Source organism: Lepisma saccharinum, chromosome 17, assembly GCF_977018435.1.
Source record: "Lepisma saccharinum chromosome 17, izLepSacc3.1, whole genome shotgun sequence".
Lineage (NCBI taxonomy): Eukaryota > Metazoa > Arthropoda > Insecta > Zygentoma > Lepismatidae > Lepisma > Lepisma saccharinum.
In genome coordinates, this window is record NC_139245.1 from 28982600 (window position 1) to 29010593 (window position 27994).

General features: G+C 36.8%; 1 protein-coding gene across 1 annotated transcript; it reads right to left on the bottom strand.

Annotated features, from left to right (window-relative positions):
- Window positions 1–9853: 9853 nt before the first annotated feature.
- Phb1 (prohibitin 1) lies at window positions 9854–24432 on the bottom strand. The gene is made up of 7 exons (XM_083138557.1): window positions 24282–24432; window positions 21166–21262; window positions 19351–19512; window positions 17720–17862; window positions 16499–16615; window positions 11927–12022; window positions 9854–10498 (listed from the first exon to the last, which is right to left on the bottom strand). Exons 2-7 carry the CDS (start codon window positions 21251–21253, stop codon window positions 10280–10282), a joined length of 825 nt encoding a protein of 274 aa, XP_082994683.1. The 5' UTR covers window positions 21254–21262; window positions 24282–24432; the 3' UTR covers window positions 9854–10279.
- Between the last annotated feature and the right edge of the window lie 3562 nt (window positions 24433–27994).

Here is a 27994-nt window from a genome sequence, read left to right on the forward strand (position 1 = left end):
AAGTCTTGGTCGAGCGTGCATTTTTCGCTGAAAAATTTCCACGTAGTTCAAAGTCCTTTGTTACGTGATTTTTCAGGCACCCTGTACAATACATATTTTATAACTGAAAGTGATAATGTACTGAGAATTTCATGACTGTAGTAGAGACAACTCATTTCTTTTTGTCATTGGTACATATTTCTCCATCTTTTAATGTCTCTTCTGTGAAAAACTGTGTCAAAAGTACCAGGAATTTTGTGGAGGAAATATGACCTTTCCCCCTAGGTAGTGATAATTTCCCCCATCTCTTCACATGCATTTTAAGTTAAATAGGCTGTTGGCCTCCCTGATGGCATAGTGGTAACGCCATCCCTTTGTAATCAAGGGATCCCAAGTTAGGTACCTGTGAAGACACATTGCACAGTGGTTTAGATCCCACATTAAACTGTTGGTTCAGTCCCAATGAGCCTATTTGTGCATAAAGTGGACTTAAAACAATTCAATTCACTTAGACTGTTGCCACCCATTGCTGAGATTTGACGTTGAAGAAAGTGCAACGCAGAGATCCAACCGATCCAACCCAAGAGCTGCTACCGACGTAAACAAAAACATAACCTGACTGATGAAACACTCTCACAGGTGATTTAACTTTCGGTGCTGAAGACTGCAGCAAAGTAGGTCATCAACATGAATGTGAACAAACAAGAAACATGTAGTCTGCATTTCACCATTGGAATTCACCTGCCTGTCTTCTTTTCATATGCAAAGGGACTTCAAAAATGCTAATGCTCTCTTTCAGATGTATATATAAAGCCAATGTTTGTCTGTCCTCTAGCGTGCACATATTCCCTCCAGCGTGTGTTAGGAAGAAGGAACAGAAATGAAGTGCCTAATGGTAAGAGTATAGAGGAAAGTTATTTTTGTTTTTGCTAATGTATTACAAGAAAATTGATATTTAATTCATTAAGATATGTGGTGAATATCTATAGTGGAACTGGAAAAGAATCTGCAGAAGACCCGTGACTCCGTACTCCTACATGGAGGGTAAGGGCAGAATGGAGCATGCTTCCTTTTGGTCCGAGTTGAACATATGAATGGGAAGGTGCGCAACGGATTTTGGCCAAAGGTTCTTTTGTTGTGGTCGTCCATAGAAGTTTAAACCCCTTGAAATGTTTCATTTTATTTGTACTAAGATTGTAATGAAAAAGGGTTGCCTGGGTGAGTAAGCATGTCTAGGCTGTCAATAATTCTGGGTTCATGTCCAGGCCGATCTGCATGATGGAATGATAATCATAACATGCTACTAAGCCAGAGGTTTTAGGTTTGAACTGTGGATAAGGCACGTATCATTGTGTTTGTTTCATCATTAATTTTAGTTCAGTTCAGCAACAGATTTTTCACTCACAGAAACTATTCGACATTTAATCTTGTACCATCTTGGTGCACTCACAAAATTGACATTTACTAAAGTGAACACTTTTGGATCACTAAAAGTTAACATTAATAAAATTATCACTGGACTCCTTTCATTGCAGCGCACATGACATCAACTTTTCTTGTTATTATCCTTCATAGTAGACTATATACTACCAAGTAAAATGATAGGAAATTGTGACATTTAAATACTTTTTCATTATTGTAGGTTTAGTAATTATGGCTATTTAACATGTACACAATAATGTTGCGTAAGTTTTTACATCAACTTTTTGTGATACTGATAAAAAATTGAAACATATCTTGTTGACATACGAGCGAGCCACAGTGCTCTAGTTGGTAGAGCATCTGACTGCCATGTGGGAGACCTAGGTTCGATTCCCAGGGTGAGTGATCAAAGGTCTGAATTATTCCAGACTTATCCCCCACACGACCTCACGAGCAAGCAGAGAAGAGCTCCAATTACCCATGCTGGAATCCAGACGAAAATATGCATTTCTACTAAAAATTCACCAGGCAATTAACACGCACCACCACTTATTAAAGGACAAAGTAATGATATCGAGTAACATACATTATCCCAATCTGTGATCCAACAACACCAACAGTATCCGAGTACCAAAATGTAACAAGGTAAGATACGGATCAAAATCCCTGTCATCTCTGGCAAGTAAAGCGTGGAATCAACTGTCTGTAAATTGCAGAAAGGAGAGAAATTTGGCCAAATTTAAACAAGAGATTAGGACATTAATCTATGAATACTGACACTGTGTCTCATCTACCTCATTGCCTCCTTCGTATAAAGTAGCTGCAAAAATGTTTATTTTATTCTATTTCTTATATTTTTCAATTATATAAATTTATAATATTCCATTTTATGTATACTTATAAATAATTAGCATAACTGTATATTAATTCATGTAGGGCAAAAAGCTGTTTTTGTAGTTCAGAATCAATGTAAAGAAAATTGTAAGCTTAATTGTAACCCTACTTTAATAATAATAATAATACTAATAATAATAAAGTGGCTCCAGGGCCCACCCAGCCTCAAATCAATGGGTACCTGGGGGCAACCTTGTGCTGATGACATCACCTTCAAAATAGCCAAGATCGAGAATCCCTTAAATGTGCTTTGAAAGGGGAGAGAATTGGGCTCTTGTGAGAAATGAAATTTTGAAATATCGTCCTATCAAGTAGTTGGAAAAATAAACTTAGATTGTACACAAAAGTTCTTCTTCGATGCAATACTATGCCACTTGGAATAAACCAAAGTAAACAAAAATTCTAAAATGTCATACGTCGTGATCCTACAATTGAGCAAAGTTATGCTGAAAATCAAATCGATGGCTGACTGATAAAATTAAAGCTGAGTTACACAATACACACAAAAATCGGCATTGGTGTCAACAATTATTTCTAGTCTAGCAGTACGAGATACTTGCACTTCACATGTAAACATTACTTGTGTATGAGAGGGGGTGTGTATATATAATGTTCTACAAGTACAAATATTTTTTATTGTCACATGTTAGGGCTTGGCTGGACCTTTGGCCACTGCCAGGGCAGATTTTTCAAATTTTCCTCTCCTTTCAAAAAACCACTGTGATATTCCAAAATTTTAAAAAATACATCACCTTAGAATTCATTGTAGAGCATTGGTATGAATTTTCGTGTGGTTTGCTTTCACTGTTATCTAGATATTGTCAATAGTTTAACAGACTTATGATGTAATCATGAAAGTATTGATATCTAGATGACAGCGAAAGCAAACCACACAAAAATTCACGTCAATGCTCTACAATGAATTCTACGCTCATGCAATTTTTTTAGATTTTGGAATATCTCAGTGGTTTTTCGAATGGGGAGGAAAATATGAAAACGTCTGCCCTGGCGCTGGCCAAAGGTCCAGTCGAGCTTTAAGTAGACGAGAGAATAAAAATAACTTCGATATTTGTTAAATATGTTTTTCACAGAATTCCAACCAGAGCAATATTTTCTTGAATGTTTTCTTTTGTGGTACTTAAATTGAAGCACCTATCTCACATAGTCCTCATACTAGAACTGATTTTTGGAAATACATGGCACGAATTATCAAACAAGTTTTTGAATATCTTTATTGTGGGTACATATCAATGATTTGGGGGGAGGGGCCTATTATGGTGACCATGCAATGTGCTAAATTTCATTTACCCCTTTCTTCTAACTGCTATGATGTCAAAATTCTCTTCCTGTCCACGACTTCCTCCCAAACATAGTGAACTTTTGGAAACAATTTGCTTTGAAATTGCAAATAGATTAAAAAAAATACATACATACAATAATCATATTGTGCTGTAATTCAAGTATGCCATACATTCATATGTATATAAGTGAAAAAGAAAAGAATTAGAGTTGTTTTGACTAGAAATATTATGGTAGGGTGGTCCTGCAACATATACATCTTGGCTGGCCTTTAAAGGTTGCAAAGGTTTGCAATAAGATCTTTCATTTATGAAAAAAGTTTGTTAATCTTCATACTCAACTACATGAAATAAAACTGGTAATAAGCGTCAACTATATTCAGAAGCAATGATCTAAATTATACGTTATTTTACTTTTTCAGATAATTCTTGCCATAATGGGAATTTTAATTGCACTGACATTTAAAACTACAAATGGTCTGGATTCTAGTGAAGTTGAAATGGAAGGATTCAATCCTGATTATACTCCTTTCTTCATGAAGGCAATGTTGAAGAAAATGAAGAAGTCATAGTTACAATATTTTAATATTAATAAATGAAATGCTATTATTATGCAAGATTTTTATTTTCCATAACCTATATTACCCCTCTCCCCCCACACTGATACAACAATAGGGCTGAGCCGATATCAGCCGATGCTCAAAGATTCCCACAAAAACAGATTCTTGGATTTCAGGATATCTGCCCTGATAGCTAACAAGTTTGTCCCCTTTCTTCTATTCTGATTCATGTTTCTGTATTTGGTGTTTCGACAGTTAAGAACTAACCTTTACGCACACACAAATATATACCTGAAAGGTGTGTGTGTGTGGGGGGGGGGGGGTGATGGGAATAGAAAACTCGAAGCAGTGGTCACAATATATCTTTTTTGGCTGATACACTGTTTAAGATTATTGCTATGGCATAAGAACTTTTAAGATCAAAAATGAGACTGGAACTGAAAAGGTTTGGCCACAAATGGGAAAAATTCTGTTATTTTCCAAAAAGTCAGCGTTTTTTTATTTTCTTCCAGCACTATTCAAATTTCCTGGTCATCTTGTAAAGGAAATGTCAAAATACTCGGTTTCAAGGTAAAATGTATTGCTGTCACTTGGTTAATACATTATGTGACGGTCCTGTGGATCAGCACAATATAATTATGTTTACTGAAATTATTAATTCCTCGCACACAAAGGTCAAGGCCACTCCCGGTGAGCAATTCATCGCCTCGGACCACACCCCCGTGCATGCCAAAATCCAAGTCCCTGGAAAAGCCCCCAGGCCCTCCCCCTCCTCTAGACCTGTCTACAGCTGGAAAAGAGTCAACTGGGAGGAACTTTCCCTTTTCACCAGCCTCATTCCTTGGACAATGATGGACCTCCTCCCCGCGGAAGAAGCAGTGGATTTCCTCGTGGACTGTGTGCAGGCTGTAATTAAAGATCACGTGCCCCTAAGGAAAACAAGAACATCCCGATTCCCTGTGTGGTATACTGAAGAGACTAAGCTTATGCTGAAGAACAAAAAGAATGCGTGGATCCTGTGGAAACAAATTCCGAACGTTCATTCACTTAACACTTTTACTTACTTAAGGAAGTATAGCAAAAACGTAATTCAAAGGGACTATAATAATTATATTCAAAGTGTAACAGAAAGTGCTGCTAAAAATCCTAAAACATTCTGGACGCTAATTAACTCACGCTGGCAACATGACCGTATTCCCCCTCAAGTCTCCTGGAACGGTAAGTCTGCTACAAAGGATGAGCGATCATCACTTTTTAACTCGTACTTCCATAGTAACTTTACAAAGAACGCTGCTACCACACTACCGGAAGTCAGGTCCATTATTCCTTACACACTCTTTCAAATCTCAACTAACTGCAATGAAGTTCAAGAATTATTAAAATCTGTTTCAAGTTCCAAAGCTACCACTCCTAATGATATTCCTGCGATATTTCTGAAACATTTAGCCCATATCTTATCCAAACCAATAAGCACAATCTTTAATAAATGCTTTTCCGAAGGTGTGTTTCCTTGTACATGGAAGCAAGCAAATATAGTCCCTATCCTCAAACACGGAAACAAAACTCATGTCATTTCCTATCGGCCGATTTCCTTACTTCCTGCACTTGCACTGCTAGCTGAAAAAATCATTTCTAATCGTATCCTTGCACATGTTTCTCCGTTTCTCTCTCCCACTCAACACGGTTTTCTCCCTCATGGTTCCTGTGACACAAACCTTGCTTGCTTGCTTACCAAAGCAGTTAACTGCCTGAATGCCAAGCAAGACATGGATGTCGTATACTTAGACTTTTCCAAAGCCTTTGACTCTATTTCTCACACGCAACTCATCCACAAATTATCGAATAGATTCAATATTCACGGAGTTCTTCTTAAACTACTTTCATCTTACTTGCACAATAGAAGGCAAAAGGTTATCGTATCTGGTTGCTCTTCGTCGTGGCTCCCTGTAGTTTCCGGTGTGCCCCAAGGAAGTTCTCTGGGGCCCCTGTGTTTCTCTCTCTTCATGGATGACATTCACGAATATATTTCTTCCGAATGTTCAGTATTATTGTATGCTGATGACTGCAAATTATTCCGAAACATTACCTCACTTCAGGACACATGCTATATCCAAGACAATCTCAAACACATTGAACGCTGGTGTCAAGACTGGAATCTCAAATTAAATCCGGATAAATCTGTTGTCATGAGGTTTACCCTAAAATCCAATAACACAGTGCCATCCTACAAGTTATGCAACCAGGTTATTCCGTTCGTACGACAGCACAAGGATCTTGGTGTCATTTTTGATAGCAAACTGACTTTCAACCATCACATAGACTACATAACTTCGAAACCGATGAAAACACTTGGACTAATTTACAGATTTACAGACGTAACACACGTTTCTGCCCTCAAAACCTACTTTACAATGTGTGTTGTTCCTATTCTTGAATATGGCTCCTGTATTTGGTCAATGGCATGTGAAAGCAATTTAAAGAAAACAAACAAAGTAGTAAGTTTCTTCGCCAGAATAGTCAAACACAGATGCCCAGCCCTTGCAAACTTCTCCAAACAAGAAATTCTATCCACTCTACAAATTCATGACCTTTCTCTTCGCCGTCAACTCTCAGATTTAACCCTACTCTACAGAATCATTAATGGACAACTTTTCACCAGTGAACTCTTGCCACTTCTTAATATCAGAATCCCACGTCCCAACAGTAAATGCAACAACTTCTTTTACATTAAATCTTCAAGGCTATCTTTAGAACAAAGATCACTTCTCTACAGGCTACAAACCATTTACAACTCATTAAATGACGCTCCGGGCTTCCATTTATCAAAGCAGACTTACAGAGCGGCGTGCATAAAGCAGCTGAAGAGTAAATATTATTATTTTTGCCCTAGTTGTTATTACTCTTGTTATATGTGTATATGTGTGTGTATGTGTCCATCTTTTATTTTGTTTATTTCTTTTCCGGTTGATATCCTGATGTAAAATGGATTTTTCTGTATTCAGGACTTTTCAAATTAATAAATAAATAAATAAATATTATACAAGCCACTTTCTATTAACATTTAAAAAAATGTATAATAATTACTTTGTACAACATTAACTGTTTTAGGTTATTTATTGCGCTAAACGCTGTATAAATGAGGTAATATTTGGAATTCTGACATTGCTATAGCAACAAAAATCAATATTCATTATGTAGCAATGGATGTAATAAAATCGGAATACAGGTAATAGTGAACTGCATATTGCTTAAGTTATTTTACTAATACATAGACCCATAGAAGTTTAATCTTCACCTTCGTGTTATATTTCAAATTATTTATTAACTAATTCTAATTGTGCAAAATGATTAACCAGTGATCGTCACAATTAATGAATAATATAAAGGAACAATTCAGTTTCATCATTCAACATCTGCAATGAACAGTGTTGGCAAACATTTCACACGGGTCCATTCCTAAGTTTAAAACTAAATCTTTATGCATAAAAAGTAATGGCTATACTGCACAATTGATCCTTGAGTTTTACCATTTCTTTGTAAAAAAGATATATGTTCACTCGTAGTACTTAATTTGAGCTTCAATTTGGCACTGTGCGTTTTTCAATTAGATGTTCCTGTTCTGTGCAATAATAATATATTTTTTTTAAAATTACTTACCATAGCTTCTTTCCTGTATCCACATTCATGTTGTAAACACACAGTATTGCCAAGTCAAACTTTGGTTTTTAACGTGGATATAGATGCTAATTTCCACTAGGATTCAACTTTCTTTATTTCGTGTTTTCATCTGTGTTTATGATTTTCATTTTATTTTTTAATAGCTGCAAATTATTTTTGTTATTTTAAATTGTTTTTCTTTAATTTGTTTGGGAAATATATGGTTTTTGGTTATGTTATTGTTCAAGGTTGTTTGATCTTTGTGTGATAAGAGGTCTTCTTTATCGCATGTGACGTCACTCGAGGATTGCCTACGTTGTTAGGTTAGGTCCGTAAGGTTTGGTTCTCTTAGCATAAATACACTGTAATGTATTATTTATGCTAAGGTAACTAAATGCAACAATTATTTTCCTGTAGTTTACAGTTATTACAAGCATAAGAAAACAGTTGTGACGTTTCAGGAAAAAAAAATTGCTAACCATTGTTATAACTGTATCTTGTCAAAATGAAAATAAATGTCTGATGAAGGGAGCGTGTGTTCTCCTGAAACATCACAACGAAAAACTGTTTTCTTATGCTTGTAATAACTGTAAACTATAGGAAAATAATTCTACAATGCAAGCAATGCGTACATACAAGAAAAACTATTAAATGCAACAAACCTTATGTAACAAATTAGGCATTTAACTTACATCTTCATGCAAATTAAGCTCATTGTTTCATTTTTAATGTAGGTTCCTCACACTTAAAACTTGTTTTTTCCACTTCCAATTTTTTCCTCAGCATAAATCCTACATTTCTGGAATCCTTGATTCACACCCTTTCCAACGATGTATCATACTTATCTGTATTAGGAAGGGTCGATTCGACATCCTTACCGTAGAAATACATTGAATGGTGAAATTCCTTTTGCATGATCTCTTATGCCTATTGTCGCTTGAGTAAATAGTTCCAGCCACCATAGAGCTTCATAATGCATACAAAAAATTAAATCAAGGTGATATATAAATGTGAGTTACAATTTTCTATATCAGTACAAGTGCTGAGACTCTTTACAGATTCCCACCAACACTGATAGTTAAAAATTGTAACAAAAGTTTTTCAAAATATTAATTATTAGTGGGCGAGTATTATTATACTTCAATTATAAACATAAATTTACCTGTGTTTTACTTCAAGATATTCAAGAAGTAAATCAGAATATAAAATACCTGTTATGCAATCACCAAATGCCATTTCTCATACATTATTGGCCTCAATTATTAGGAAATTTTGCATAACTTCCAGGATAATTAGTCGAAGAAAGTGTCTAGCAGCATTTTTGTGGAACCCGTAAGACACCAAAATTCTAGAAAAGTTCCGGCCAGTGTCGATAAATAAAATCCAACCAATTCTTTCTGAAAGAAGGAATTCCAGCTTTCTTGGCAATGTGATTCGGACAGGTGTTGCTAGGTTACCACCCAGGTTAATTCAAAGTTTCGAGATCATACATTGCTCTCATCACCAGGGATCTAAGAACACTTGTTAAATTCTATCTGATACTGCTCCCCTTAGTATTGGCCTATATCGATACATTAGCATCAATTCAGCCCTACTAGAAATACATATGCTACTATACACTAGGGATGGGACCGATTAATCAGTACTCTATCGGTATCGGCCGATATAGGCATATCGGCGTATCGGTAAAATTACCGATTATTTTACCAATCCGATATATCGATAAATATCTGATAATTTAGTGCAAAATTCTGCCATTTTGTTGTAATTTTTATGGATAATCTCCATGCCCTAATTTCTAAAAAAGTAAATGTCTAAATATGCAATTTCTTTTTCACTGCAGTCACTTTGAAACACACATTTATTAAGGAGGTCAACCTTTCAGGTTCTTCAAAGACCATTTCTAATTTCATATCGGATCGGTAGAATATCGTTTATCGGTATCGGCCAAAATTTCATACCGGCCCATCCCTACTATACACAGGAACGGAACTTGAAAAAAAAAAAACTCCAGTAAAGTTTAGAAATGAGTTATTTATTAACTAGCACTCAGGTTTTTGTATTTAACAAGTTTAATTTTGTTTTGTACAAAACAACATTAATAATCACAACTAATAAAAAAAAACTTTTGAAATAAAACTACTTCGGTAATATACCCAGCAAATTGGGAAAAGAAAATTACTGCACTTCTGAAAAATAATATTACATCATGATAAAAATTTTATGAAAAATATTTCACTAGTGTACCTTCAGACATAACAGCATGATCAGTGGAGAATTATTCTGCAGCACAGACACAAAGAAACATGCCTACACAGGACCTCGTTTCCTACGAACTCCTTGCCATGATCGTTATACATGAAACTCCTTTCACTACTGGAACTAAACATTGTTTTCACTCACCCAGTATATAGCATTAGGCACCTCTGTGGTGAATACGAGCACGTTAATGTTGATTCACTTGCCACATTACTGATGGGTTGGCACATTCAACAACATGTTCTGCCCAGGTGGCAGGTATATAACTTGTCGTGACCTGGAGAGCTGATACGCAATATCTTCAGCTGCCTCGATTCTTCTCAGCTCGACAAGACCTTCTCCTGCATCGCCAAAGGATTTTGCCAAAAGTACTGCGGCTTGAGTGTCACCTTCCGCGGCGATAATGGCAGCCTTCTTCTGTTGCTCAGCCTGTAAAAAAAATATTAATTACATTAGTAAACTTAGAGAGACCATATTGCACAGTAGGTAAAAGATATCATAAATAACAATGTTGTTTGCACTGGTCGTAAGTACAAAACTTACTTTCCTACTTCAGTCTGGAAACATTACGTATTTAATGTTTTCCAAGTCATTATGATATCTGACCTTTTGCCAAGTCCTCATGCAAAGATATGAACATGATTATGGCATTTTGCAACCATTCTTGCAAGCATTCATTATGCTTGATAGATTGATTTACCTTTATGCACAGTAACGCTAATTTGGACTGGACCTACAGTTTAAAGTGGGATCCGAACTACTTAGTGCCTCCACCGGGTATCGAACCCGGGACCCCTTGATCACAAGGCAACAATGCTACCACTGAGCCATCGGGGAGACAGATTCATTGTGCAAAAAAACAACTTGTAACCAGTCACGACAATCTGATTCCAAAACCTTGGAAGAGGGGTGGGGGGGGGGGCAAAGACAGCATATTTCCCTTTGTAGATAAGGTTTAGCAGAGTGCAGGGGCAAAAGTGATGTAAAGTGGGGGAGGGCAACTGCCCCCTCTCGCCCCCCTGCTTGTTCCTGATGGACCTATCAATATGTTATTTCTTATGTACATTTTTAAGCCTGTCAGTGCACTTGGGTACCCTCTCTACCATTACAAATATGGACAAAAACTTTGTGCCTTCATCACAGCACACTTTTCCTTTTAGTAACAAGGAAAGTCAAACGGCTATTCACTGGCACCCAGCATCTTGACAAATGGGGAGGAACCTGAAGAGAAGAAATAGGGAATTCCCATCCAGGAAGCCAAGGAAGTGACCATGGGAATCATTGTGAAAAGAAATTGCACATGTGAAGGATGGCATGACTGGGTTACACTCCGTCACCTACAGAGATTTTACTATAGTAACATGAAACGTCAGAATAACAAGTTAGACACAGGTGTTGAGATTTTGAAATTTCATGCTATGTAGCGCATGGATTTTTCATTACCTAAGACTTCTTTTTCTATTCCAAGGATCCAGGCAGATCAGAAATTTACAAAAATCTCACACAATGTATATCTTGTGGCTTTTGTCGAGTATAATGCTGTGATTTTAACACCACATGGTGTGAAATATCAAGCTCATCTTTAACTGATATTGGTGGGCATTCCAAAATTTACACTGTTTACAGGAATGCACAGATACATGCATACAAACTCCCACATATACAGTGGAACCCCAATATTATTTCTCAGATTATATATTTCCTTACATTATAGATTCAATCTTTCTGTTATAAAATTTTCCTGATTTTTAAGTCCCCTGAAAAAAAAAGGTAAGAAGTGCCACTGTATACAGTATATTTACAATCTTTAATGAACGAAGAAACGGGAACAGTATTACAAACTACTATGTTGCCTACCTTTTCTACAAGGAACCGTGCCCGCTCTGCTTCTTGTTGTGCAACTTGTTTCAATTCTACAGCCTGAGTGAATTCTTTACCAAAAGTTAGATGTGTCTGGAAAAAAAAGAAAAGGCATTATGAATAACAAAATGTTTCATTGGATGGAAACATTTTAGTAGGATAATTTCAGGACCAACTAGTACACAGAGGCAGACAAAATTTTTACAACTGAAAGACAAAGAGCCCATGTCTTCCTTTGCACATGGCTGTTGGGGTGCTCAAATAAGCGATCTTTACAAAGTGATTCTGTTATAGAAATCAGGAAGAGAGGGCAATCTTTACTCCTTGAAATTTTGGTCTTCTCCTTGCTTGATGTTGTGAAAGCTTGAGTGAAATAAGTTGTCCAAAACTGGACATGTTTAACAGATACTTAGTGAAATGATGACACGTGGCTTAACCCATTCGCGTCATATGACGAGCTCAGCTCGCAATGCTACACTGCTTGATAGAAATTCACGTAGTTCGGTGTGTAGCTCATAGATGTCACTTGTATTCATTCTAAGACGAAGTCCAGATGTGTGGTGTTTGAAATTCCTCCAGTGTGGCTGGCGCCACTTGATGGATTTGTGTGGAGTAAGAAAAAAAAACATTTCTTTATCGTATACCACTCTCCTCAGCTGCTAATATGGCATCAAAATTTCTAATTTTCCCCAATTTAAATTTATCAGTCATTTTCGAGTTTTTATGCATATTTAGCCTCTCAAAACGCATATAATCTGTTATTTTGACACTAGGATCAAGGCTCGATTTTTTGTGGAATCTGGTATTCAATGCTAATATTCCCTTGAAACTCGTTTTCTACACATCCCACCAGAGATAATTTTCAGAAAAATATTGCATTATTACACAGTTCTGAGCCAATAAGGCTTATATATTCTCACATTTCAACCCTTTGGAAAACTTAGAAAACTTAACATTTTCAACTTTTATGTAGGCAATTTATTTTAATTTATTTTTGCACTCCAAACTGCCGTACTACTGAATTTAAATACGATTTCATGGTCAACTCCGAAGGTATTTAAACATGACGTCAATGGGTTAAGTTATGCTTTATCATGCTTATTAATTGTGCAGTACCAATATTTATTTTAAAAAATTTGCATAGAAGATATGCTTGTGCCTGTACATCACATAACTAATGATTTCCAGATGATATATCGGGATACTGAAAAAATATCATCCGTTGATTGATTTAGTTTATTTTACTTCGCGTTTTGTGCCTCTTGGCTAATTTGCGAAGATGGGGATGAGTGATGAAATGATGAAATTGATGAATGGACATTCACAAACAACCAAGCCCGACCGGGATTCGAACCTGGGACCCTTGGCATCGCAGCGCGATGTGCTAACCACTCGGCCACAGGATTGGGGCAAAATATCATCCAGGCTATATCAACTAGATGATATGTCATCATGATATTTGGTGATATATATCATGGTGGCGATATATCATCACGATATTTGGTTCATCGCTGATATCACGATACGGAAAAAATATTGTATCATATTGTTTGTGATAATATTTTCTTGCCGATATATTGTGATATCAAATTTCCGATATCGTCCATCCCTACTAATGACATTATTATTTTCACATCTAAAATGTAATAATATGAAAGTATTAGGCGTGCTTTAGACTAAAGCATTTTCCTTAACATTTATGACATGATCAAAAAGCTACCGTGTAAAGTGAGAAATGTTATGGCATTTCAGATGCCATGGCATATTTCATGGCATTTCTCAAGGATAGAACCGGTTCTATTTCCGTAGCATAACCAATCAGGAACGACCTCTAGGCTGCTTGACATGTAAACAATGTATCACTTCACATTTTTAAAAGCCAATAACTATTGAACTGAGAGGAATATCATTTTGTACAAAACGTTATTAGGTATAAAACGATGGCGCTCCTTAAATACATACGAGGGGGTATCAAAAGGTTTTGCCTGTTGAGGTATAATTTGTTTAATAATGGAAAGATTGAAACAATGAACATACATATAGTTTGCCTGTAGTGTCCTCTACTCAGAGTTACCTTCCACACAGTTGCCATGATGTTCGATGCATTTGTGCCAGCGTTTTATCCAGCCCTCAAAACCAGTTTGGAAAAATTTCACAGAACACTCCCTGACCTACTGTTCAGAGCTGTTTTAACCTCCTGTAGGTCATCGAATCTTATGCCACGAAGCACAGACTTAGCTCAGACTTTATGGTATCCCAAACTCTCAATCATTGCATGTGCTGACCCATAGGACACGTGCACTGCATCAGAAATTTCCTGGATGGTGATGCGTCTATCCTCTCGAATGAGCTCATCATCCCTGTGGCGGTTGTCGTCGGTCAACGACGTTGATGGCCTGCCACTCCTTGTCATGTCCACACTTTCTGTTTCTCCCACTTTGAACTTAACTACTTAAGTCTGAGCCAAGTCTGTGCTTCGTGGCATGAGATTTGATGACCTACAGAAGCTTAAAGCAGCTCTGAACAGTGGGGCAGGGAGTGTTCTGTGGAATTTTTCCAAACTGGTTTTGAGGGCTGAATAAAACACTGGCAGAAATGCATCAAACGTGATGGCAACTGTGTGGAAGGGAAACTCTGAGTAGAGCACACTACAGGCAAACTATGAAAAACCAAATATGCTGACCAAGGCAGTAATTTATTTTATTAAAAACATAAACTAAAACGTAACGTTTCAAACTTCTAGCAAGGTCTTCTTCAGACTCTGTATCAAGTACAAAAGTAACAAGATACACAAAAAGGGCATTATATATACACAAACATAACTCCCTCCAGACTATTAGAAAGTTGTTAGGAACTTTCTAGCAGGTGGCTTTCACTTTCCAACTGTACTTTCACCTAAAAGGCTAAAAATAATTACTTTCATAAAGAATGTGAAGAGATAGATATTCATATAGAATATCTCATGCTCTTTTTCCTTCATTTTTCTCCCTTCTCCTCTCCTCTTTCTCTCTTGTCCTTTCCACTCTTTCTAACATCTTCTTCCATTATTTGTTTAACTTCAGTCCCCCATTCCAGTTCATTATGTCTTCTTCACCTTTCTTCTCTATTTCCTTGGCTTCCTTCCATTTTCTCACTAGCATTCTCTTCTCCCTTCCTATCTGCTTAGCCTCATCCCACTCTATGTCATGTCCTGTTTCTCTCGTGTGTTTAAATATTGCATTTCTCTCTCTCTTAAGTCGTACATCATCCATATGTTGTTTCAACCTGTCTTTCAGCATTTTTTTTCGTTTCTCCTATGTACACACTCTGACATTCTTTACATTTCACTTTGTAGATAATCCCTTCCTCTTCCTCTTCTCTGTTCTCCTTTTTCTTGCTTGCATTCTTCGCTATTCCTAAGATGCTTCTCCCTCCCTTCCTGTAAGTTTTAATTCCCGCTTTCCTAAGCACTTTGCATATCTTTTCTGTGGTCTTCCCCATACTCTTTATTCCAAACCCTCTCTCCTCTTTTTCTTTCTCTTCCAATTCTCCCCTGCCCGTTTTCTTACTTCTTCTGTTTATGTCCAGTCTATCCTGCTTCTCATAGCCATTCTTTTCCAGCTGTTTCCATAGGCTATTTATTTTGCCTTCTTTTTCACATTCTTTCATGCATATTTTCTTGATTCTGTCCTCCATATTCTTTATAAAATTTATTTTTGTCACCTCACTTACATCACTTCTTTTGTGGCAGAATACCCCTGCTGCACACTTCTTCTGATGCCAAGTGGTTTCAATTTCTTGTCCTCTCTTCCTTTGCATCAATATTTCTAGGTAGCTTAATTTGTCTTCTTGTTCTATTACAAGCTCTGGAGGGAATAATGTTTGTGTATATATAATGCCCTTTTTGTGTATCTTGTTACTTTTGTACTTGATACAGAGTCTGATGAAGACCTTGCTAGAAGGTTGAAACGTTACGTTTTAGTTTATGTTTTTAATAAAATAAATTACTGCCTTGGTCAGCATATTTAGTTTTTCATAATCATGGAAACAAGGCTTAATGGTGTTATAATAAGGCAAACTATATGTATGTTCATTGTTTCAATCTTTCCATTATTAAACAAATTATACCTCAACAAGCAAAAACCACCTCGTATTTTACAATGTTTACTGCACACATATGGAAGAATATTTTAGTTGTTTCAAATGTAAACACCATGTACTCAGCATAGATGGTGTAACTCTGTGTGCCTTTCATGCTGTATATGTTATACATTGTAATCGCAAAAGCTAACTGAAAAGTTACATGAAATGCTTCCGTGTAAAATACAATCTGCTATAATATTTTTGGAAGCATTTACATAGCATTTATGCTAGCAAAGTTGTTAAAGGAAATGCTATCGTCTAAAGCCGGCGTTATACATTATATATTAATATTTATACATGAAATTATACATCTGCCAGAACCTGTTGCTGGATGCAATGTCCTTCAGTATATTGTAATCATCATCTTCAACTGATATTTTCTTAGTTAAAGAATAATATGGCATAGTTAAAGAATAATATGGCAATGAGCCAAAACAGAAAACTCACAATGGATATGTCATCCAAAATGACTCCAAACTGTGAAGCTCTCTCTGTAAGATCTTCACTGACCTTCTGCGACACAATTTCTCTCTGGGTGATCAATTCTCCCGCATCAAACTGAGCCTAAGGAATAATGTTAAATTATTAATACATCACATAAAACAAGAGTAACATTTAATTAATTCACAATTAAATAAACATAGAGAGAGTTTATAATGTTAAAATTACCTGCAATTGTATAAACTACATTGTAGAAAATTAGTTTTTTTTATACTGTGCGGGTACATAATTTTATAATTATAAAAGAGGTGGCAACACGGACAAAAATGGAATGAATATTTTTTCTCAATATTTCCAAATGAATGGTGTAGGCTAGTATGTATAAATTAACACTAAAATTCCATGCTCCTGTTAGATGGCTTTCTGCACCACACCATCTACGCATGGAATTCCCAGAGATATTTATTATACCGGTTTTATATGTATCACATACTTATAAAACCTTCACGTTTTAACAATATTTTAGTGCTATAAAATTCAATATTCTGAAATTAATCCACCAAATTTTGCATTCAGCAGCACTCATTCTAAAACAGTTAAGTGAGATTTTCTTCATAATTTCTCATTCGTTAAGATGCTTTTCTGCTACTTTTTACTAATCACAACAAAGAGAATGAGTGATGATGTGATGAAGGGACACTCACAAAGAACAGTCATTACCAGGCTGGGATTTTAACCCAGGACCCCTAGCAACACAATGTGCTGTGCTAACCACTCCACCATGGAGGTCTGCAAACTGCAGTGATGAGAATGAAATGGTGATTCCATGTAATCTGACGGAAGAGACACTCAAGAAGGGATGTCCATATCATGACCAGATTTGTCCAATATGCTCAGACTCCGACACAGTGTATGAAACAATAAAAATGCATGCAAACAACTATCTGAATCAAGTATATATTAAATCTTTAACAAGTCACTGTAAACGTACATTATTTGTGATTTGTGTATTTTATATAATTGTTCTATATTGCTATGGTTAACTGATTGAAGTGGATGGATGATGGTCACATATTTTGACAGTTTAGCATCATCCTTCCACACATGGTATGCAGAAAGACAATTTATTGAGAGAAGCTTGTATCACATAAAAAAAAACATACTGTAATGTATGGTTGGTAACTCAGAAAATTCTTAACATAGAGCTAACTTTAAGTGACTACTTACAACAACTGCTTTCAAAACCTCAGTGGTGATAGAGGGTAATACCCTTTCATCATAGTCAACACCTAGAATTGTGTAGATCCTTGGCAACTGATCAGGTATAGGTCGAAACAAAATACGTAATGTAATGTTTACGTTTTGCAAATCTGAAAATAGAATTTGCATAATTAAGACTACATCACACTATCTCACATAAAATTGTTTTATAAATGAAAAACACACATTATTGACAGTTCTCAGTAATGGCACCTATGAGTCATCGGTTTAATTGCAATCTGCCTTGTACATATTTTCAAATACTTATGCTCATGCATAGTAAAGGTTAAAAACAAAGATATGAACTCTCAGGGGCCAACAGCCAGGGCTGTTATTTGCCAAGCAGACCAGTGTGTCAAGTCTCATCCTGGTATTTTCTGGCCTTCAAGATCGAACTCTGTTAATATTGCTTTCAAATAGCCCCCAATTGTCTTTATAATGCTAGATCAACATCGAAATATTGTAGCTCCTACCAGGGATCGAACCCGAGACTACTTGCACCAAAGGGAAAACACTACAGCTGTAGTTGCAAGGCTCACAGACACGAGAGAAGAAATCAAATAACTGTGCAATTTAGTTTGGTTACTGTAACAAGTCAACCATATGCAGCTTCAAAATTACGAACAAACATTCATAAATACGGAGAAACTAGTACTCACTTTTATCCGCGAAGCTGTTTTTTCTTTTTTTTGATTAATTTCAGTGGCCACTGCCACCATCCTCGTTGGAACTTGCTGCTCGTTGGAACAGCGCAGCAAGTTCCAACGAGGATGGTGGCAGTGGCCACTGAAATTAATCAAAAAAAAGAAAAAACAGCTTCGCGGATAAAAGTGAGTACTAGTTTCTCCGTATTTATATACTACCGCGTCTCTCTTTTCCCAATCATGAAAACATTCATAAATATAAGTATGTCATAAATATACAAGATGAGTCGGAAATATAGCTACACATTTCAAGTAAATGTAGTGCGTTACTGTACAATGTAGAGGGAAACGGCGAATGGTATATTTAAGTAGAAACGTTTTTTTTTTCATTTCAGATATGAGTCACGTGGCCGAGCTTACATCATTAGTTAAGATGGTGCTCAACATGCAACAGCAGCAAGTTACAGTTGCAGGATGGGCAATTGCATATCAGAATGATCGGGAGACGTGATTTAACGTAACATCGTTGCAGTCAACTGTGGGAAAGTGGATAAAATGACTGCTTACATCAAATGTTGTTTAGTTTAAACATTCTGGTATGCAATTCCCCACTGCAACTGAAACTTGCTGCTGGTGCATGTTCAGCGCCATCTTGGCTAATAACGTAAGCTCAGGCACATGACACTTATCTGAAATGATAAAATGAAGTTTCAAGTTTAATATACCATTCACCATTTCTCTCAGGAACACAAATTCAAATCACTCCAACAACCAATATAAAGTCGCATTGCTCTCGGTCTGTACATTGAACACACTGAATTCTTCCACATTCTGCTCCATGGCAACACAAATGTTTTATGGGATAAAATATCCACATTATCGCATAATAATGGAATTAACCCAATAAAGTTAGAACAGAAAACGTTAATTTTCTTAACACACCCTTACACATACCTTTACTGCCTGTGACAACGGGAACATTCCTAGGCCGGGAGCGGATGTCAAACGTAATTGGCCTCTGCACCCATGGAATGAAGAAGTGTGTTCCTTCACCTACGACCTGGTTTTTCACTCCCGCAAATCTGTCAAAAATTACTGCTCGATGGCCACCATCAACTGGAAATGAACCAAGACATTTGTTACATTGTTATTTTGATACACAAGGTTCTGTAATAATTCAAGTCAATGCCAATATCAATATCATGAGAAGAGATAGGCTTATAAAGGTAAAAAGTTTACTCGAAAAAGAACAGAAAAGGGAGAAATTATTGATAAAAAAGGAAATGAAAAAGGACTTTAGTTTATTTTTGCATTTTACTAAAAATATTATTTTAAATGAAAAGACAATATATATCATTCATATATAAAATGGGATATATTAAATTTCTTGCACTATTTACTTCAAAAGGAAAGTGTTGTACCTGCAGCGAAAAATCTTACCATCCATTTTGATGAAATCTTCCTTGAAACAACTTACCGCATTTCACATCTTGCTGCCACCTGTACCTGACTTCCCTCTTTCACTGACACTCAATACTGTTCATCACTATCACACAGTAATATTAAAGTTAAAACTATTCTAAAAAAGTTTACAATAAAAGTCTAAAAAAATCTAGCTGAGTAGTACAGTTTCAATTCAACAGGCGAACCGCTTACAATGCATTTGTTACTGCTTTGTTGCAAAAATCGCTGCAATGTGCTCCCCCACATTCATGGAGGGAAGGTAAGGTAGAAGGTGCTTGTTCTTTGTTTCCTCAAATCTGCACCAAAATAGATTGTTGAATGTTTTGTTTAGGGAAAATACAGTCGTAGAAAATATTTGATATCTTGTTTTTAAACAAGGGAAAAAAGGGAATGTAGGATGAAAAATTAGCCAATAAAGGGACTAGAAAGGAAAATGTTTTTAAAAGGGGGAAAAAAGAGAAATCAAAACCATGTAATCTTGTTGGCAGAAGATAATTATCAACACTCTTCTTAGTTATTCCATAATTTGTGTTGAAAAATAAAAAAAGGAATTCACTTAAAAATACGGTCTCTGATTATGAGTTTTAAGGCATGTGAAGCAGTACTCAATACGGTGTCTACAATTTCTTAACAACAAAATTCCCCAACTTTTCCAGACCCAAGAACCAAAATCTTCCACACCAAGTCTTCAGCGCAATTCACGTATTAACACATTTGTATAAGAACACTACAACACAACAACCCACTAAATGAAGTTAAAATTAATAAAATCATCAATGTCTCGCATTATGAAGAACATAAAAGTTATTTCAGTTACAATTAAGCAAGTAGTGACATGAAGTAAACATTTCCTTAAAAAACGACGACAAAAAAACAGAACTGTAAATACAGAGAAACTTACATACCAACTTTTCCGCAAAGCTGTTATTTGATGTTCTATTAATTTTGGTGGGCATTGCCACAATAATATTATACAGGGTGGCCCAAAAAAGGTAACCGAATGCATAATACAATGATTCTACATTTCGGTTACCTTTTTTGGGTCACCCTATATGTACTAAGTACAGATCTACATCTACAGCATCTAGAACATCTACAACGAAAAACAGCTTTGTGGAAAAGTGAGTATGTAAGTTTCTCTGTATTTATTTACTAACACATCTCTCATTTCCCAAAATATGAAGAACTATGTGAATGTACATTTCTGGCTTCCAAAAAACTTCTATTTTCTTTAAAACATTCGCTTGCACTCTATTACTACATGGTGCTATCTTTAATTACTTACATACAATGAATGGATCTTACCATTATATAAAGCTGAATTTACAACACCACCCACTATTGCAACACCGAGACCTATTTGTCCTACTCTGTTAAAGAACTGGGCTGCCATTCTGCTAACCTAAAAAATGAATAGAGCTTATATAATTAACTAGTTCATTTTATGTAAATTTTGCACTTAAAAAGCATCAAATATTATTACAACTTTCATGAGTAAGGTATGATATTTTTGTTCCTTCATGACAAGGAAATTTAAACAATACAAATAAGAGCTGGGCTCAAGTTCTGATTGTTTAATTCAAAACTAATCACGGTAGAGAGACAGTTTTTTATGTCTGTTAACGCATACTTCAGTGTCTTGGTGATTACTTGCAGCATGTTTTCCGGAGAACAATTTTTCCCCTCTTGCATACTCCTATGTGAATCTTTTTGCAAGCAGCCATTTGTTTACTGTCATCTTGGATAGAGATTACTGCTGACATCTACTTCACGTGTGTGGGGTGAGAAAAGGTATTATGCACATAAATGTTTTCATTGTTAAGTTAGGCAGGTCAGGTTTAGGGTTCTGAGCATTAACAAAACATCCCTTGTTAGGTTAGGTGGGTCAAATTTAGGGCTCTTAGTATTAAAATAATGTCCCTAAATGATTCCAACGCCTGATCATGTAACATCAGGTCTCAAGCGTGACACCCCCTTTTAGCTTCGTATGAAAATCTGTCAGAACTGTATCTCCAAGATTACCGTAAACCAACAACGGCTACTCATAGGAAATCGTGGATGCTTGCATAAGCTTTCAAATTACAATTTCTCTGGTAAATAATACTTACTAAAGTGTTTGTGTAAATTAATTTCTCCAAGCTTCGACCTTTCTTCCACAATCATTTCTAGTATTCCAAAACACTCTTTAGTACTCACTTAAGGCTTGCGAAAAAACATTAATGCATTCGGAACTGTTATAATGATTGAAACAAACACAATACCAAACCAACATCTCATCTTCTACCTGATCACACATTCTCAAAGTAAATTCTATTTTCATTTCTGTTACATGTTCTTTGGTTGTGATGATGGGACAAATTAATACATTCACGCCTTACTCAAGGTTAAAAATCAGACAGTACTCTGTACTAGGTGATTGTAAACCAGAATGACAGCTTGCTGGGAAGTGCGGTTGCTTGCACAAACTATTTTTCAAATTATTTCTCATAACCCCTAGGCCCCGCCCCCTATTTAGTACCATGTTTTTTTGTCCCCGTATTCCTAGAACGTCAAAGAGGGCTACCACTAAAGAAGTATACATAAACCTGTCATTTTAGATGATGATGGGTACGCTACTGGCTGAGGATTATACTATTATTCAATGTATTAAACCTTTATAGCCTCAAAACCATCGCTGTGTGTATGTGTAGCGTGTGCATAAAAATTACCAGGTAAATACTCCCATCACCATTTTCATTCACTTTCTTCTTCCAGTTCAAGAAGTGAAAAACAGTCACGAATTAGGTAAGGTAAAGTTCCCCATGCCATGTCGGCACATATAGGGGGATATGAAGTTAGGGTCTCACACATTCTTGATGTCGGACACGAAGTTAAATACAATTTCTCAAAAACATGTAAGGTGCAAAAGAAAATGTTTGCAAGTAGTGATGGACCAATTACCTGGTATGCAGGGGTGCCCACAGGGGCGAAGGGGGATTCATGACATGTCTGTGTCATGGGATTTTTTTGGGGGAGACAACATTTTATAGTTTAGCTACCAATTGTATATCTCTTCACAGAAAAATGAGGGAGGGGTCATTTAGTTTGATTCACTTATTGATTTTTAGTTATGGTTATTATGTACACCTGCATGTGATAGCGGCGATGGGGTTGAAAAGAAACACCACCTCTTATGCCATTAGAATCTGTTTGGAAGGGGTGACGTGCTGTTCGCATTAATACAAGGTTAGTCAAGCACACAAACTGTTAAGAATAAGGTTCAATACACTTGCAATGACAGTGAGCCTGAGCACTTTTGTATGCTTTATGTTAGTAAACAAGAAAGTGAGCCATGCTATTCTTTCTTTAGTATTTTAATTTCAACTGCAATGAAAGGTTTTGAATGTCATGCACCTTTTGATTATTGTTGGCATCTCGGTTAGTGGATGGTCGTGGTGGCTCAGTTGGTAACCCATCTGACTACCATGCTAAAAGTCCCGGGTTCGATCCCCGACCGGTTCAAATCCGGGAACTTTTCTAACGTTAGAAGCGGTCCTGGCGGCCACCCAGCATCGAATCACATGAGTACCTGGGGGAAACCCTGGGGGGGGGGGGGGTAAAGGCAGTCAGGGGCATGATGCTGATCACATCACCCCCACTCACGACCGGATCGAGAAAGTGGGGGGCGTTACCCCCACACCCCCTATACGCCTTCATGGTGTGGTGCTAAGCACAGGGGAGCACTTTACCTTTATCTGGTTATTGGTCGACAATGTCTGGGTAGTATCTTTGAACAACTGCTTAAAAGAGAGTAAAACTTCAGGTACAGACCACATAACGGGTTCTGAAGTTATGGATCAGCAGAAATGGGTTAAGAATGACTTTGCAATGTCACAAGTTATCATTATTTTTGTAATGTGTTACTAAAATCAATGTCAAAGTAACATACAATATACAAGTAAAGTCTATATTGTAAACAATACCTAAAAGAAACATATATTGGTTAAAGATGTCTGCATTATATTGTTACACAAACTTTGGCTGACCGAAATAATTTCAGTAAATAATTCGGTATAAGGGGGTGGAGGGGTTGGCACCCCTCTGAGTTTTTTGTTTTTGCCGAAACTCATTCCGATTTCATGCCTTGAAAATATGGTAGCCTCTAAATATCCGCATGGTGAACTAGCTGTATCTATAGATATGTTTTTTCAGTAGAAATTTTACTGTTTTAATATGCGGGCTTTTCTTTTACTTTGTAAATCGACATAAAATGTCCAGAAAGACCGGTTACAATTACAAATAAGGTACGTTCTGTAAAATAGAGTTGGATGAGATTTGATTTTGTTACAGTTTCTAGAAAATTCCGGTAAAAGCAATCATATTACTTTAATGTAACTGGTGAATAGTTACACGGAAACAAAGATATACACATAAGTTCTTACCTATTTTTATTCTACTGTAACTTTCCTCCGCAACGTGCAATTGCAATGTAATCGCTCACGCCGAGTGTTTTTTGGTGGGTCTTCCTTATCGCACAACATTTGAGTAACCTTGCGTTCTGACGTCAGATGTGAAATGCTTACGTTGTTAAGTTAGATCTGTTAGGTTTGGTTATATTAAATACACTGAAGTTGTATTATTTATGCTAAGAGAACTAAACCTAGCTAGCATAACTTAACAACCTAGGCATTTAGCGTAACAATAAATTTTTTGGTGACGTCAGAACGAAACTTTGCTCGATTGTTGTGCGATAATGAAAACCTGTGTTCTTTTGTACAGCGTTAGCAGTATCTTCTTGGCTTCAATTATTTTATATTCCCTGTGTATATTCAAGGTATATCTTCCAAAATGTCCGTCATCGAAGGAAACCTTTTATTTTGTTTTTATCCCAGAGCCAGCCTCCGTGGCGAAATGGCCAGTGTAACACGCTACGAAGTCAATTTCAATCCCTAGGTAATATACAGTGTTAGCTGATTCATCTATTTTGTTAGTTCATTAGCAGTCATCATAGAATGCAGTCATGGCGCCAGAAAAAAATGAGAATGTTATTCGTACACATAGAATTTCGGAGGAAAAAATGTCATATCTACTATTAAATATAATCATTTTCATATGTACCTGGAAATTAATGTTAATGAAGGTTTCACCAAAAAATGTCAATAAAAGTGTATGTTCAAAATGTATAAACAGAGCATATAATTTGTGTGAAAAGAGAAAAACACGCTGTTTCATGCAACATTATTATTCGTACAGGCAAAAGTTTCAATCTTCCTCGCATACAGCGCCACCGCTATTCGGACGATTTCGTACAGTTTGCAACTTCGTAACAAGTTTGAACATGCACGCGCGCTCACCGTCAAGCGGAATGCTGGCGTAGGTATTTTTGTAGGCCTATCGTCAATCTATCAGCGTGTTCGAAATGGGCAAGGTGAAGGAACGTAGTTCCGATCTGAAGGATGTTATTATAAATTTGGCCCTTCGAGGCTATTCGTTAAGAAAAATTGGGCTAACAGTCAATATATCACACTCCACAGTTCAATACATAGTAAACAAATTTAGAGAGGGAGGTTCAACACAGAATGTACTGAGAAAACCAGAAGAGAGACGGTTGAATAAACGTGATGAAAGCTTTATCTTAAAAAGAGTGCGAGAAAACTCCCGACTAAGTTTTCCTCAGTTACGACCGTTAGTAGAAAATGTTGCTGGCAAGATGATGTCCGATCAAACTGTCCGATGTGCCCTGTGGAAACATGGATATCATGGCAGAATACCACGAAAGAGGCCGTATGTAAATAAGGTGAATCGCAGGGATAGACTTTCATTCGCGAAAGAGCACATCCACAACGACCAGTGATTTTGAGATAGTGTCATATGGTCAGACGAGTCCAAGATTAATATATACGGGTCAGATGGGATAAATAGGGTCTGGAGAAAATCAAATAAAGACAATGATCACATTAACACAGTTCCAATAGTTAAACACGGTGGTGGGTTATTAATGATTTGGGGCTGTATGTCGTCCAAAGGTGTTAATACCATCCAGTTTATTGATGGTATCATGGATGAATATGTCTATTTTGACATATTGAAGAACAATGTAAAGCAGGGTGCTCAAAAAAATGGACATGCCGCCTGTCTATAGATTCCAACAAGACAATGACAGTAAGCATAAGGCGCGAGTTAACATGAATTGGCTAATATGGAATGTGCCCAAACTACTACAAACACCAGCTCAAAGTCCAGACTTAAATCCCATTGAGCATTTATGGACAATTTTGAAGAGGCGAGTCCATAAAGCAGGCGTCAAGTCCAAACAAGAGTTGAAAACTGTTGTGCAAGCCTAGTGGAAGAAACTAAGCTCTGAAACATGTTGGAAACTGGTTTATTCTATGAAGAACAGGTGTCAAGCAGTAATTAAATCGAAAGGATACTCATTAAAGTGTTAGAACTGTCAGTTAATTTGCTCTGAATATACTTTTTTCTTTTATGTTATTAAGTGTACGAATAGAAAAGTTGTACAAAAAATGTCATGTTTCTCTTTCAGTTTCTTTTAATTTATTATTGCCATTGGTTATACAGAATTTGGGTAAGATTTTATGTTCCTAATTATATTAGTTATTGAATTGTAAAGAAACAATTTCAAAAGAGTGTATTTCCTTTCAGATATTAAAGCATTTTCTTTGAAAATCCGTGTGTACGAATAAGAATGTTACATACTGTACACATTTTCCTCTTGCATTGAACATAAAGAGTGTTAACTGAGAGTGGATATTGTGGAGGCAATTTCCTCATACATTTTCGATGTCGATACTCAAGGAATAGGTCCAATATCAGTTAACTTTGTGAGAAACTGTAATAATTGAAAAGTGTAAAAGTGAGAAAAAGTGTGAATGGTGGGGGATACCTCCCTGTAGGAAGTATTTCTTTAAAAAAAAAAGTCGTTAGGGCGTCTGACTACCATGGCAGACCCGGGTTCAATCCCCGGAGGGGGAGAACCGGGATTTTTTCCCACCTGTTCGAGCGGCTCCGGCGCCCACCCAGCATCGTATATAAATTGGGTACCTGGAGGAAACTCTGGGGAGTACAGGCGGACAGGGGCGTGGTGCTGCTCACATCATCCCCACCTTCGGCAGTGATCAAGGACGTGTGGGGCCCTAACTGCACACCCCTATACGCCTTCATGGCATGGTGCAAAGCACAGGGGACCACTTTACTTTTTTTTTTTTACTTTTACACAAATAGTCGTCCCATTCCTCTTTATTAGCCTTCCGCACCCTGACTTTTTCGATCTCACTCATCACACAGAAGAAGATTGACACCATTGTGTTCTGACGTCAGTGTTTAATGCCTTCGTTATTAGGTTAGGCTTGTTACGTTTAGTTCTCTAGCGTAAATAATATAAGCCCCGGTGAGGCCCCGAAAAATTACAGTGTATTTATGCTAATAGAACTAAACGTAACAAGCCTAATTTCCTCCACGTAGAATACCCAATTGTCAACAACCTCACTTCGACGTAGTACGTACATCCTCGACTGCAATTTGCAGACTAACGAGGCTCTGGTGTCTGGCCCTATGGCCAGTATAATTCTGTGTGTTGTCCTGTTTTTTTGTCCTTATGTGTGCTGAGTGCCCCTTTGCAGCCTCAGCTTTTAACCGGAATCAGAATATTTTAGTTACACGACATTACAGTTATGTTATTTTAGTTATGGTAAGGGGCTGGACCCCGTATAACGTGACGAGTTCAAAATACCCTAAGTGCTGACGCACCCAAAATTTTAAATTCAAATTCAAAGCCTAATCTAAAAATGATGTTTTCCTCATTGACGTCAGAACACGATGGTGTGTATCTTCCGTGTAATGACCGAGACCCCACATCTTTTTGCGTTGCTTCTTGATCTTCAAATGTTAGTCTTATAACCCCCAGATGGCAGCCTGAACATTGCATAAGCGCCATCTAGCCCACATTATATGGCGAGCAGCGATGCCAACCCTAGTATAGTGATGCTAGTACAATTTGAGCTTCGTTGGCACCTATCATCCTTGCAGTGGCGGCGATTGGGTTCCAAACAGTGACGTGCACTGAGGAGTAGCTAGTCTAGCAGAGATAGATCAATCAATCTCACATCTCGAATTATATTCAAATCACAATATTCAT